General features: G+C 41.5%; 1 protein-coding gene across 1 annotated transcript in view; it reads left to right on the top strand.

Moving 5' to 3' along the window:
• LOC145401684 (ornithine decarboxylase-like) overlaps positions 1–10,667 on the top strand; it is a 42,390-nt gene extending 31,723 nt beyond the window's left edge. The window contains exons 6-8 of the mRNA XM_080273867.1: positions 4,833–5,030; positions 9,031–9,239; positions 10,637–10,667. Of these exons, the coding sequence (XP_080129993.1) occupies positions 4,833–5,030; positions 9,031–9,239; positions 10,637–10,667 (438 nt within the window). The remainder of the gene's footprint in view (positions 1–4,832; positions 5,031–9,030; positions 9,240–10,636) is intronic.
• The last annotated feature ends 3,906 nt before the right edge of the window (positions 10,668–14,573 follow it).

Here is a 14,573-nt window from a genome sequence, read left to right as displayed (position 1 = left end):
GCCACCCTTTGCGGGATTAGGGGGTCGGGCTGTAGTCAGATAGATAGATAGATAGATCTCTTATCTGTCACCCACAATCCCATTCATTCATATCCAGATGACTCAATACTTCATAGTTCATTCACACTCAGACACCCATTTACAAAGGCTAATAACTCTACCTCTCAACTCAGTACAGCCATCTCCATAAATCAAGACCTATCTACGATCAGTGAATGGAGACAAAACAACCTCGTCTCATTTAATGCTAGTAAAACCAAATATATACAATTTAGTAATAGACAGGTATTGCCAGATTCATACATTACCTTCAATGCTACTAATATTCCCATCTCCAAAAGTACTGAAATTCTCGGCGTCTCACTTAACAATGCCCTCAGCTGGACCTTTCATGTCAAGATCACTTGCTAAAGCCGCCTCAAAGAAACTTGGATTATTGTACAGAGTCTGTAACTTCTTCACTGACGAGCAGTTAACTACAATTTATAAGAGTCATGTGCGCTTTCAGCTTGAATATTGCTCACCTTTCTAGAAAGGATGTGGAGAGGTTGAATTAAAATAACTAGACAAAATTCAGAGCAAAGCTGTTGGAATTATTAGTAACCCTGCTATTATAAACTACCTCCCCTACAAGTAAGAAGGAATGTTCTCTTCCTTGCATTAATATGCAGATATTTTTATTTCAAATGCTCAGACGAAGTTGCGTCCATGGTGCCACCTCTCCTCGTGCTACACGGGCATCTGGTAGCGCTCATGACTGGAATGTCACTCAGCCATACTGCAGAACTTCTGCCTATCAGAATTCTTTCATTCCCCGAACTGCATCTCTCTGGAACTCGTTTCCTCAGAGTTGTTTCCCTCCAAACTTCAACCTACAGCTATTCAAGTCTAAGTGTTACAGATATTTTATGAACAGAGGACACCAGTTATCTGATGAATGTATTATTTTTATTTTATTCATTAGTTTTTCCTTCCTCTGTTTTATATATATATATATATATATATATATATATAGAATGTTTTTCACGCTTCAACCGGGAATTGAACCCGAGGCCTCTGGATGGAAGTCAGGCACTGTAACCACTACACCGTGATGTGAGAAAAGCTAAGCCACCTGAATTCTGTGACGAACCAGGTAAATCCCTTATGAAAGGATATGTTTCAGTCTCAACACACCAGGATTTTCGCTTAGCCCCACGCAACTCGTATAAGTGGCAGAGGATTATCAAGTAGTGGTAACAGTGCCTGACTTAGTGTCTAGAGGTCTAGGGTTCGATTCCCTGTTGGAGTGTAAAAAACATTTGTATACACGCTTGTAATGTGTGTCTCTCCAACATATAAAGACGCTCGTGTACTGGCTGGGATAGATTACAACTGCTGTCATTTGCAGAGTTGCATGGAGCTATGCGAAACTCCTGATGTGTTGAAACTGAAATATATCCTCCCATAACGGATTTACCTGGTTGTAGAATTCAGGTGGCTTAGTTTTTATCACGAAATGGTGTAGTGGTAATAGTGCCTGACTTCCATCTAGAGGTCTCGGGTTTGGTTTCCGGCTGGAGCGTAAAAAACATTTGTACACAAACGTATATTATATATATATATATGGTGTGTACAGAAAGTATCATGACCTTAGGCTTAAAAAATTATATAAATAGTTAACCCGTTGAGCTAGGACACCAATCCCCCTCAAAGTAGGCCACTTTTGACTTTTCACACGTAGATCAGTATTGTTTCCTTTATCTGAAACGTTTTTCAAAGTCAGTTTTCGGTATCTCCTGGAGGTGCTTCGTCGCATTCATTTTGATCTCATGGATAAACGTTGCTCAAGACAAAGTTAAGTGTGCAAATCGCGAACCAGTCTTTCTGAAAACTATTAAGACTGGAGATGAGACCTGACTTTACAGGTACGACCCAGAAACCAAACCACAGTTGTCTCAGTGGAAATATGCAAAGTCGCCTCGGCCAAACAATGCACGACAGGTCCGCAGCAAGGCGAAATACAGTCGCATGTTCACATTTTTTTTTTTCCGAGTACAGTGGTGTTGTGCATCACGAATACGCACCAGAAGGTCAGCCTGTCAAAGAAAATTACTACCTCGACGTTTTCCGTCGTCTTCGTGACGCGGTTGGACAAAAGATACCAGAATTTTGGAAAGCAGCAAGTTGAAAGCTGCACCATGACTGCGCCCCTGCCCATTCCTCTCAACTGATTCAGGAATTTATGGCCAAGTACAACATCCCACTGGTTCGGTAGGCTCCCTGTCCACCAGAGATGGGTCTGTGCGACTTTTAGTTATTCCCCAAGCTCAACACTCCGTTGGAGGGTTCTCAGATTGAGATGAGAGACGAGCTCATGACGAATGAGACGAAGCACGTGCAGAAGATATCGAAAACCGAGTTTGAAAAATGTTTCAGGCAGTAGAAAGGACGTGTGTCAAGTCAGAAGGGGCCTACTTTGAGGGGGATTAGTGTCCTAAGTCAACAGGTTAGTTATTTATTTTTCAGAGCCGAAAGTCGGATACTTTCTAAACAGACCATATATATATATATATATATATATATATATATATATATATATATATATATATATATATATATATATATATATATAACATAAAAATCTGAAAACTGCTCTCCTCGTGTGTACCTCCGTCAGTAATAGTTACATCATACATCAGTGCACCATACTTCAGTACAATGGCTTCCAAGTGCGTCATTCCCAAACCAGGCTTGTCAACCATCCCAGGATGACACGCTAATTTCACGTCTTTTGCATAACCATCGTGGTCAGGTGTTCGAGTACTTCTTGATGAGACTGTACATTACAGTTTCTAATGTGGCGCCCCTGATGGCCAGGATTAGAACAAATTAAAAATAATAATCAAGCAAACATGTTGCAAACACGGTAGCCAATCACCTTAGAGATTCTACTTCTACAACCATACCATTATAAGATACAACGGGTCGGATGGGTGGACAAATTGGTGGTGTGGGCAGGGCGGGTGGTGTGGGCAGGGCGGGTGGTGTGGGTGATTACAGTTGAATGGATGGGGTATGGCAGGGCAGGGTGGGTGTGGTGTGGTGGGGCAGGTTAGGTAGGAGTGGTGGAGCAAATTATGTGGGAGGGTGAGTTAGTGGTCAGGATGCGTGGGTGGGTGTGAGTGTAGGTGAGTGGGTAGGCAGGGTGGGTGCGTAGGTGGGTGGCTGGGTGAGCAGGATGAGTGGGAAAGGTTGGTAAACAGGTGGGTAGTGGGAAAATAGGTCCATGGGGATATCCCAGAGGAAATGGATCCAAGGAGTTGCTCCTCCTTGGGTCCATTTCACTGGATAAAATGGGACACTGAGGGTCTTCTACAAGGGGCCATCCAGAGTTTCAGGCAATGCCAGTTTGCGAGCTCGTAAGTTTTTATCTGGGAAATGCCGGGTTCCCATGTTCGTATTACCTAAAAGACGTACGATAATATATCTGTAGCAAAAAATATTTTTGAATATTTGAAACAGTATATATTTGACACGCATTAATTCAAGTATTATATTGCTCACCCTTGTGGAATGGTTGTGGAGAGGTTGCATTAAGACAACTAGACAAAATTCAGAATAAAGCTGTTAGAATCCTTAACAACCCTGCCATTACATATAAACTACCTCCCCTGCAAGTAAGAAGGAATGTTGCCTCCCTTGCATTATTTTACAGATATTTTTTTGGCAAATGCTCAGACGAAGTTGCGTCCATGGTGCCACCTCTCCATGCCTTCCCTCGTGCTACACGGGCATCTGGTAGCGCTCATGACTGGAATGTCACTCAACCATATTGCAGAACTTCTGCCTATCAGAATTCTTTCATTCCCCGAACTGCATCTCTCTGGAACTCGATTCCCCAGAGTTGTTTTCCTCCAAATTTCAACCTACAACTGTTCAAGTCTAACTGTTACAGATATTTTATGAACAGAGGACACCAGTAATCTGGTGTATGGATTATTTTTTTTCTCCATTTGTTTTTCCTTCCTCCGTTCTGTTATTAAAAAAAAAAAAAAATACGTCCAATTTAATGTTTTCGTACGCGCGTTCGTCATACATAGTTATCAGAATCACAAGGTCGTGGGGGATACGGGGCCAGTTGAATGGATATTTCCCCTTCCTGAGAGACAACACTTTTTCTAAATCTGCACCGATACAAATGACAGATTTTTTTCTTCCTTTTTTTAATATGGTTTTCCTCAACTCCAGGATGTTGTCTGCATCTTATCCTTTGCTCGTACCAGACGATCCTGTCCAGTTTACAAAAGCACCATGTAGTGAAGAAGATAATGGAGGCCTAATATACTACCTCAGTTCGAAGAGTCTCTCCTGCGCTGAATAAAACAGTTTGAAGATAACGGGGAGAAGTGTTTCTCTCTGTCTCTTTTTGTCTGTCTGTCTGTCTGTCTGTCTTTGTCTGTCTGTCTGTCTGTCTGTCTGTCTCTGTCTGTCTGTCTGTCTGTCTGTCTGTCTGTCTCTCTTTCTTTCTGTCTGTCTGTCTGTCTGTCTGTCTGTCTGTCTCTCTCTCTCTCTCTCATATCGTCGTTTAATCCTCATATAATCCGACACGTAGATTGGAAGCATACACGGCTGAGTTGTAGAGGGGCATAGAAAGGTGGTCAGAATCAGTATATGAAGGTGGGGCCAATAGGAATTCTTAGACTCACCCTTAAGCTGACAAAAACTTTTAAAATTAGCAAAATTAATATTAGAAAGATACTTTTATAGTAAAAGTTATCAAAATATTGCAAAGCTCAACATAGGTCAGTGAGAGCTCAAAAACTAATCTCATCACATATTATATTTTTTAGATCATTGCAGAGCCAGGACGCTACTTAGTGAGCACTGCCTTCACCCTGGCTACCACCATCCTCAGCAGGGAGGAAGAGACTGGTGGTGGTGAAAACGGGGAACAGAGTCGCATTGTGTACTGCACCAACGACAGCGTTCACGTCTCCTTCACTATGAGCTTGATTGTTGGCAAGTTCTCCACACCTATAGCTCTCATGGTAATTACCCTCATCACCTAAATTACTCCTACAGAGTGGTCTACATTGTGCAGCTCCCCTTCACAAAGTTGATTATGTACTATTCGCCCACACCTATATTATGTGATGGCTTAGTGACCACGGTCAGAGCGATGTTCCAGCCATGCGAGTGAGCTCGAGTCTCAAGAGTTGACTGGAGCTTCTTCGATCATGTAATGACAAAGGAAGGAGTAGGCTGGTAACACTGGTCAACAATTTTGTCCCAAGGGTGCTCTAAGTAAAGTTTTTCATGCCGAATCCAAATATGAAATCAAATTTTTCCTACCAGCCTAAGGTTTTCTGTGACTCAGTGTTCATAATTATGTTCGGCATTTAGCAGTCACGGAATACAAAATTAATAATAGGCATATATATATATATATATATATATATATATATATATATATATATATATATATATATATCATCATCATCCAGACCTCCTTTCCCACCCTTGGGCAGGGTGAGGAGTAGCAATGACCAGACAGCCCAAATTTGCCCATTCCAATGGGCCACGCTTCCATTCACTGATCATTCAAAACCCCGGAATCCTGGCTCTATCGGATGCGCCAAAAACATTCTCCACGTTCTGTAGCTTCCCATAAACGTATCCGATTGAGTCAAACCGGCCTCCGCCACGTTAAAAAGGGGTGCCAAATCCCTGATCATGTACTTCTAGATATATATAATTAAGCAGAAAATTTTCTGGGGAATTAACGCAGTTTATTCCTTTAGGAGGATGGTAGGATAAATTTGGTCAGAGCAGCAGCTTATGCAAGTTAAAACACGTTTAGACCTGTTCAGACATGAGCCTAGTTCCTATGTATATAGCAGCTGCAAGTCAGTCTGCTTTTTGGTGCCACTGTTTTAACAGCCACTCTGTGTTGCTTTTATCATAAGTACTATATATATACTTTTCACTTTACATTAGTGCTGTGTTCATCTAGATCAGTGGTTCTTAACCTTTTTTGAGTCACGGACCCCTTCGAGAATCTGGTGAAAGCTATGAACCCCTCCTCTACAAAAATGCACCTAAGCACATAAACACAGCATTTTGCATGCATTGAATATACTTTATTTTATTGCAAACCACCTCATGCAGTGTATGACATACACAAAGTAAAAAAAAAAACAGTCTTTACAAAGAATTATGTTTCTGACTCTTTTTCATGCAAAAACTAATGGCCACTCGATGAAAAAATAAAATACATCCAACCTGTGGAAAGTAAACAAAACAAAACGTTAATTCTGCTCAAAAGTTCCTTTCAGTGCGAGGGTTGTTGTTGTTGTTTGGCTTGAATAAGAAGATGAATTGTGGAGTGGTCTATGACAAGGCAACACTCATGTCATCGTTGACATACAGTTGATTTCGACTTCGTTTAGATAGAAACAAGCGCTGAATTTCTTCTGTGAATATCCGGCACACACCTTCCACGTCCCCCATCTGCTCCAGTTCATATATGCCCAATCGTTCCTCCACTTCTCTCTTATATTCTGCTTTTTTCTCATCCTCTTGTAACCTTTCCACTCTCCTTGCAAATACTCCTTCTTCCCATTCTTCCCTTCTTCTATTTCTCCATCTTATTTGGATCTTGATTCTGGCCAGGACCTAGTAGTGGTCAGAAAGTCCACTCCCCCAACCTCTATAAGCTCTTGCATCCATTACACATCTTCGCATCCTTTCATCCACACACATAATCAGTCATTGCCTTTCTTTCATTCAGTTCACCACCCATCCTTCTCATCACTCGCCATGTATACCTGTGGATCATTTTATGCCTGAAGAGGGTATTGGCTATCACCAACCCCCTCCCAGCACAAATGTCCACTAACGCACTGCCATTCTCATCTATCTCACTAATGTGTAATAATATCCAGCTCAGTCGTGCATCGTCCTTGACCTTGGTTGGGGTTTCATTCACTTGGGACTTATCTTGGAAAGATCATATTGCATCTCTTGTAAAATCTGCTACCAAGAGATTAGGTGTGCTAAGCCGACTCTGTACCGTCTTTACTCCTGCACAGTTGTTGACTTTATACACGGATTTTATTCGCCCCCGTGTAGAGTACAACTCCCATGTGTGGGAAGGCTTCCCACATACAGTTCTTTTCAATAGGGTGGAGTCAAAGGCTTTTCGTCTCATCAACTCTCCTCCTGTTATTGGTTACCATTCAACCTCTGTCTCTTCGCCGTACTGTTGCATCTATATCTCTTTTCTATCGCTGCTTCAATGGTCACTGCTCCTCTGAACTGTCTGCTTGCATCCAGTCACCTTTACGACGGGTGCATAGCACCCGTCTAGCAACAAACTCTCATCCCTTTTTTGTCCAGCTCTCTAATGCAGGAGTTAACCATTACTCCCAGTCTTTCATTTATGCAACAGGTCAACGCTGGATCTGTCTTCCTCTGATTATTTCCTACTTCCTATGATCTCCAGTCTTTCAAACGCAGTGTGTCCAGGCATCTCGAAATGAACAGATCTTGATTTTGGCTCTCTTTTGTATTGCTTTTGTTTTTTTCTTGGAAGGAACGGTTTGCGGGCTACTGGCCTTTGGTTCCTTCTCTCTTGCATTAAAAGAAAAACAAAAAAATCGCCTGCCACTCTGGAAACCACCCATTCATCATCTGTCAGATACTCTCACATCATCTCATACCATTTCTATAATTATTCTTCCATATGCCAGTGTAATCTTTACTTCGGTCACGTAAATTTTCTATCGCCCCACTAGTTCACCCAAACTCGTCCATGCTTTTTGGTAGATTTCTCACAGACAGTTCATTGCGCTGTTTGGACTAATAGTTATCTAAATCTCACTTACACCTTCTACCTTCCTGTTGCTCATACTTTTCACATGATTTCTTAGTTCCGTCACTTTCATATAACTCGGCATCAGATTTCTTTTTTTGGGCAAATCTGACTCAAATCATGTTCTCTTGCACCTGCTCTCGTCATTCATATTCTTCTCAATGATCTAACTTCGCTTCCGTTTGTTTGCATACATCCATGTTCGTTCCTTACATTATTATATTTTTTCTCATATCCATTCATAACATTCACATGTTTTTCGCATGAATTTCTATTTTTTTTTTTCCGTCATTTTTCCTTCAGGTTGTCCATTTACATTTTTTTTTTCCTTTATGGCTACTTCTGCATCCCACCAAACTGTTACATTCTTGCTTCCTGACACCCTGGATACGACATAACCTTTTACCAGTCATCACAAATCACTCGATATGCTCTTTACAGGTTTTATAAGTTCATTTTATATCAGTTGACATACCTTTACTTTGACATTCCGTTATCTTTTGCTCATACACTCGACAGATTCTGAGTAAGACATAAAGCCTAAGCCAAATGAAAATTATATCGTCCAGCTGAATTCACTAGTACACTTGCTAAAACATTTCTACACCAAGGCAGAGTGTAAGATCTTTGCAGGCTGTTTAAAATGTCAAGTGCCTTCTAGCGGAAAACTTAGACCCTCAAACGTATGGATATGACACACCCACTTATTTTTGTGTATGGTATAAATAATGTACTGTGGGAAAAACTATACCTCTTTCACTGAAAAAGCGGGTGAAATGTGTGGACTCAGGGAGAGTAGGACATGGCCTAAATAACTTCTATGAGTGACTGAGTGAGAGGGCCTATTAGACTTTTGGAAGGATGTGAGGGGCCTATCACACCATTAAAGACAGTATTACATTCTCGAGAGTAAAGAAGACAGATCTATTTCTGAAACGGGAACGACCTACCAATCAGTTTCTGTGTACCATATGAAAATTATATGATCACTGGTCCATTCAGCATCCACCGTCCATTTCTATACTGTCCTATCATCAACATTGAAGTCTGGAGCTAGGATATCCAGTACAGACATTTAAGGCTACAATGACCAATCATACGCGTTTGAACAGCCTTGCTCAATGATCCCTTGGATTTACATTCGGCTGGAACGTCTAAAATATGTGCACACACAGGGAGGGAGCGAGAGGATGATGCTGAGTGACGTGAGGGGCCAGACACTGAGCAATGAAGACATCCTGGCCAGCGGAGTGAATCTGCCTCTCCTCCATCCCGGAGACTGGTTGGTCTGGCACAACATGGGTGCATACACTCTCTGTATGGCATCCTCTTTCAACTCATTCCTCAGGCCAGAGGTTTTTGTTGTATCGTCTTTTGATGCCTGGTGAGTCCATAAGATCAAATGTTCGATGCATGTGTGAGCTTACTGCACGGGTTGTATACAAACTGTGTGTGCGGTTTCATGCTCAGTTAAAGCTATTAAGAAACGATGTACAGTAGAACTATCATTTTTGTATGTCTTCAGTGAAAGAATTGGTCGAAAGTGGAAAGCAAAAACTATTTATGCATAGTTGCCTAAAAGTGGATTATTAGGTAATGTGCCATAGACTAACATATAAGCCTATCCTTGGCTACATCTCATAAGGGTCATCCCCCATAAGTCTATGATTCCCCAGGGACCTATTTCTGCATTGGTCACGTTTCTTCCATGAACATATATCCCCACCCTCCTCCCATGGACCCACCTTCCCTTATAGACCCATTTTTCCCATGGACATATTTTCTCAGTGGACTTGCTTTTTCCCCAATGGACATGCTTTCCCCCATAGACCTATTTCCCCCCATTGACCTGTTTTTCTGACTAGATGTCTTTTGTCATGAACCAATTCTTTGTCATTGGCCCGCTTTCGCCCAAGGACCTATTTTTCTTCATAGACCTATTTTCCCCGGAGTCTATTCTCAACCATGAATATATTGCTCACCATGGATCTATTCTCCCCATGGATATATTTTCCCCCACACTCAGATTTTCAGCCTTTGTGGAAATAATGATTTCCCCCAGTGGACCTATATTTTTCTATGAACCTGTTTCCTCCATGGATCTACTTAGTCCATGGACCATTTTTTACCCAGTGGATGTAGGATTTGGTCACAGGTAACGAATACTTATTTTAGTGGAAAAATGTTAACAGTTAAATGCAGAACCTGTTAGAAAAGTATGTTCAGACAACAATATATTAACTGCAATCTATAACTTCACATGGGTAATGGATGGCCTACAGGCAAGGGTTCTCAGCCATCTTCCTAACAAGTACCAAATGAGTTATCAGACCATCGACTCATACCCCCATTAATCTGACAATGAATACAGAATAGTAATATATGAAGGCTAAATTCAAAATACAGTGGTACTTCAATGGATATTATCTAATGATGGAAATTTTGATGAATTTTCATTTTTTTTTAATTTTCAATTTTTGTAAGCTGTTAAGAATTAATATCATAGGAAATGTACACTGATACAACGTAGGAGTGGAACTGTAGTAACTTTATGAATTTACACCAAGTCAGGTACCTTACTGACTAACGAAATTATAATTACTTCATTTGACAAGTAAGCATTAATACCATGTTTTAAATGACAACCAGTATTTAATGTCAAAAAGTTGTGCCTGCCTTGTGCAAACAAGTTTCTCAGTTCGAGGAGCAATATTAGACAGACATACGCGAAGGTCATGCTCCACATTAGCTGTGACTGGTGTTTTGTTTTATGTTCAACAGCGTTGAAAACTTTGCCCTTGGTAAGTATTAGAAAACAACAGCAAAGACCTCACAGCAATATCAGCTACAGCAGTGTAACGCTACCTCATTTTAGACAAGAGCTTGGTCACGAGAAGCGTTTCAAATGCATCTTTTGCATCAGAGTCATGCACCAATCCTAGGAATTCTTCTTGCATGTTATCTCAGAGAAGATGCACATTAACAACAAATGGATTTCTAATTAATTTTGATTCCAACTAACTCATTTCTGGGAAATATGACTGTAATTCCATCCGCAGAGAAGAAAGATGTGTCCGCACAAGGTGCACCAATTTTAGTTTTCCGGTGCTTTTGCTTTTACCAAGTGCTTCATTAAGATGTCCAAACATGCTAAGATTTTCGTCTTTGACTTTCCCTCCCATCAGCTCCATCTTCATGTTGAATGATCCTAGTTTGTCCAATAACCCAGTCACTGTGATAACACGACCTTGGATACGTTTAATGAGTTTAGACATAAAAATATGTCCTTCAAGTAGGCCAGCTTCTGAAGCCACTTGTTGTCAATCAAATTCTTAGTGAACTCAAATGACTTTGTCTTGTTGTCACGCTTGAAGAATTTGGAAAGCTCCTCCTTCAGTGACTCTGCTCCTGATACCACTTTCCACCGTGACAACCAGCGAATCTCATTGTGAAAGAGAAACTCTTCTTCATCTGCTCCGAACTCTTGGCATAGTAGTTGGAAGAGTCGTGTATTTAGGGCACATGATGGTATTCACCATGAGCACAAAATTTTCAAGTTGAAAGCTTAACTATGGTAGGAGAGTTTAAGATGCCAGAGCATATCTATGATGCACAAAATGAAGATGCCATATTTCAGGATTCGTCTCATTCACTCTTCCTCGAGACTCTGATTGACGGTGTTGTCAGTTGTGCGCGTGGCCGCATTTCATTGGGGTGCAAGATCCAATTTACCATATTTCATTTAAGCACCAATATATCATTACTAACCTAACTTAACCTAAATTACTCTTATGTTACCAATCGACTTTTCAGAATGGTTATGACCTGTTGTAGTTGATTATAGGAAAGTTTGTAAGACAGTCCATTTTAATTCGGCGCCCACTATTCTGTTTTAACCCAGTACTCAAGTAAAGTTTAATGGGATTCCCAGTCAAAATATTTTTTTCGCTTGCATGAAATGCCAATGCGCCCAAATGAAAAGCTCCGTGACAGACTTAAGTTTTTCCAAAAAAGTCCATCAACTTTTAAAAATTTGTAGACTTCATGGAAAATGTCTTCACTTGCTGTAGTCGACTCTAATGTATGACAGAACAAGAAATCCTCCTTGAAATGTCCAAGACCGATGGATTGTACATACCGCAGGTGCTGGGCACAAGCCGCCACATCAGTCAACTCATCGAGCTGAATTGAATATTTGCCTGAAGATGCCCCTTCTACTTTAGCAGTCACTTGTTATTTAATATCATCAGACAATCTAATATTCGTCGATGGACAGAATTATTTGAGAGAGGAACTGATGTAGCCTGCTCAGCATCACTTAAAATAATACAATGGACTATAAATTTAGAAGAGCAAAGGACAATAAACTTCTCTGAAAGGTTATTTTTTCTCTTCAACAAGGAGAGTATGCTTTCACCCCTGTTTATTTTTTGTTTGTTTGTTTGTCTGTTAGCAGGATTACTTAAAAACAAAAAGAGAGATTTGCACCAAATTTTGTGGGTTCATAGTCCATGTCCCAGGGAAGAATCAGTTAACTTTTGGGATCGATGTTTGTTTGTCAGTTTGTCTGTCAGCAGATTGCTCAAAAACAAAAAGAGAGATTTGGACCAGATTTGGTTGCTAGATAACCCATGTCTAAGGAAACAATCGATTAACTTTTGGGACCGATCCCGATAGTGTTACAGAATTAGGATCCGGAAAACACTTTTTGCGAAACCCTAATCAGTGATGAGAAAACTTAACCCAACAGAATGAGTCGTTTGGGAATTACTGTACGTTGTTCTTGTCGGAGAGATGTGCTCCACTGAGTGCCCCTCTAGTATTCTTGTGCAATTCTCAGTGATGCCGTGTACAATGCAGGTAACCCAAATTCGTTTCGATTACTGTACTGACTCGAACGATTAAAACGTACTCGCTTCAGTCCCACTTACTTTTTCTTGGAACATAATGCTCGTACTTTTCAGATTCGGGTGACAACTATTCAGATGTCGCTCGAAAAAGCTTTGCTTCATGCACCCCACTGACAAAATATTATGGGATAAAATTTGTCTACTGTATCTATCGATTGCCAGACGCCTTAATCCTATAAGAGGTGGCCACAAACAAATCGCCTCCACGTCGCTCTGTCCCCCGCCATTTCACTGCAATGCTCCCAATTCACACTCTCCTCTCTCATATGCCTCTCCATTCCATCCCTTCATCTCATCCTTGGCCTCCCCCTCCCTCTCTCCCCCTCCACCTCACTCACATACACTCTCCTCGTCAGTCTCTCACTCTCCATCCTCTTCACATGGCCAAACCACCTCAATGTGTTTCCATAACGCTTCCTATCACATCCACATCCACACCACAACGCTCCTTCACATCCTCATTTGTCAGTCTGTCTTTCCATGTGACTTCACAGGCTCCTCTCAAATAACTCCTTTCCATTGCTCTCACTCTTGACTTCTGTCCCTCCAACAACGTCCAAGCTTCATTTCCATACATTAGAATTGGTGTCACAATACTATGATGCAGCGACTTTTTTACTTCCATGCTCACTTCACCCTTTCTTATCTCTGCCTTCAAAGAACTAGCAACTTTTCTTCCTTTTCAAGCACTTCATCCTTCAAACTTGACACACGCCTTGCTTGGGGAGTCTGTGCCTTCTCGCCGGTGGTATTCTTATAAACATGTTCACAAGGCACAGTCTGCATCTCTTACACCGGTCCGGGATCCTAACCACATAACTGACCTTCCTACTCTGTTCTCTGTAATAGAAGTGCCTGAAAATCTAGCCTGCAGATGTTGACCAAGGGTTTTAAAACTAGTACCTGATCTCCTGGGGAAAACTCCTTGATTACGGGCATGCTAATACCACCTCTTCATCTTCCCCTGGGCCCACTCCAAGAGAGTTCTGGCAACCTCCAAACTACTGGCCAGCCTCTCTTTTAACTGTGTAACGTATTCTAATAAATTAACTTTGGTATCAACTTAGACCCACTGATTCTTTGGCAGCTTGAGAGGTCCTCTCACTTCATGTCCGAAAATCAACTGGAAGGGAGAGTAGCAGAGGCAGACCCTTGTCCCAGTCCCTCTCCTGACTGATACAAAACTTCCTTATCATGGTTTTCAAAGTTTGATGGTATCTCTCCAAGGCTCCCTGACTCTGAGGATGGTATGCAGAGGACATGATTTGGGAGACTCCTAGCTTCTTGAGGGTCTGATGGAACAGTTGAGATACAATACTACTCCCCTGGTCCGACTGGACTTCCTTTAGAAGACCAAATTGGGAGGTGGTGGCTGAATCGGTAGAGAGGCGGCCTGCAGTTCTGATGGACCCAGGTTCGAATCCTGGCTAGGACAGGGAGCAGTTTAAGGATTTGAATTTCGTAAATGCTGACTTTCCTGACCTACCAGAAGACCCGCTGACATGTCATAAAAATACCTCCGCTAATACCAATACACTAGTCCTGTATGAGACAGCCCTAGCATGTATTTAATATGGACGGTCGGTGTTAGCGCCGAAATGGTGACATGTGGAGGTGTAGGAGGACTACTGGGCCTTGAGATAGACCACTGCCCCCAAGAAACAGGCCCTGAGGCCTTTGCCCAGAGTCGGACACATTAAAAAAAAAATTATAATCTCCTTGACTACTGCTTTGTCTAAACTGTTCCTTAAGGCACAGGGTATTTAATGGCCATGTCCATCGCTGAGAATTATATTGGTGTCCCGAGG

The sequence above is a fragment of the Coenobita brevimanus genome, chromosome 56 (genome assembly GCF_032717465.1).
Source record: "Coenobita brevimanus isolate Jiangsu-jjx chromosome 56, ASM3271746v2, whole genome shotgun sequence".
Classification (NCBI taxonomy): Eukaryota; Metazoa; Arthropoda; class Malacostraca; order Decapoda; family Coenobitidae; genus Coenobita; species Coenobita brevimanus.
Note: the sequence above shows the minus strand (reverse complement) of the source record. Positions and strands in the feature narration are given on the sequence as shown.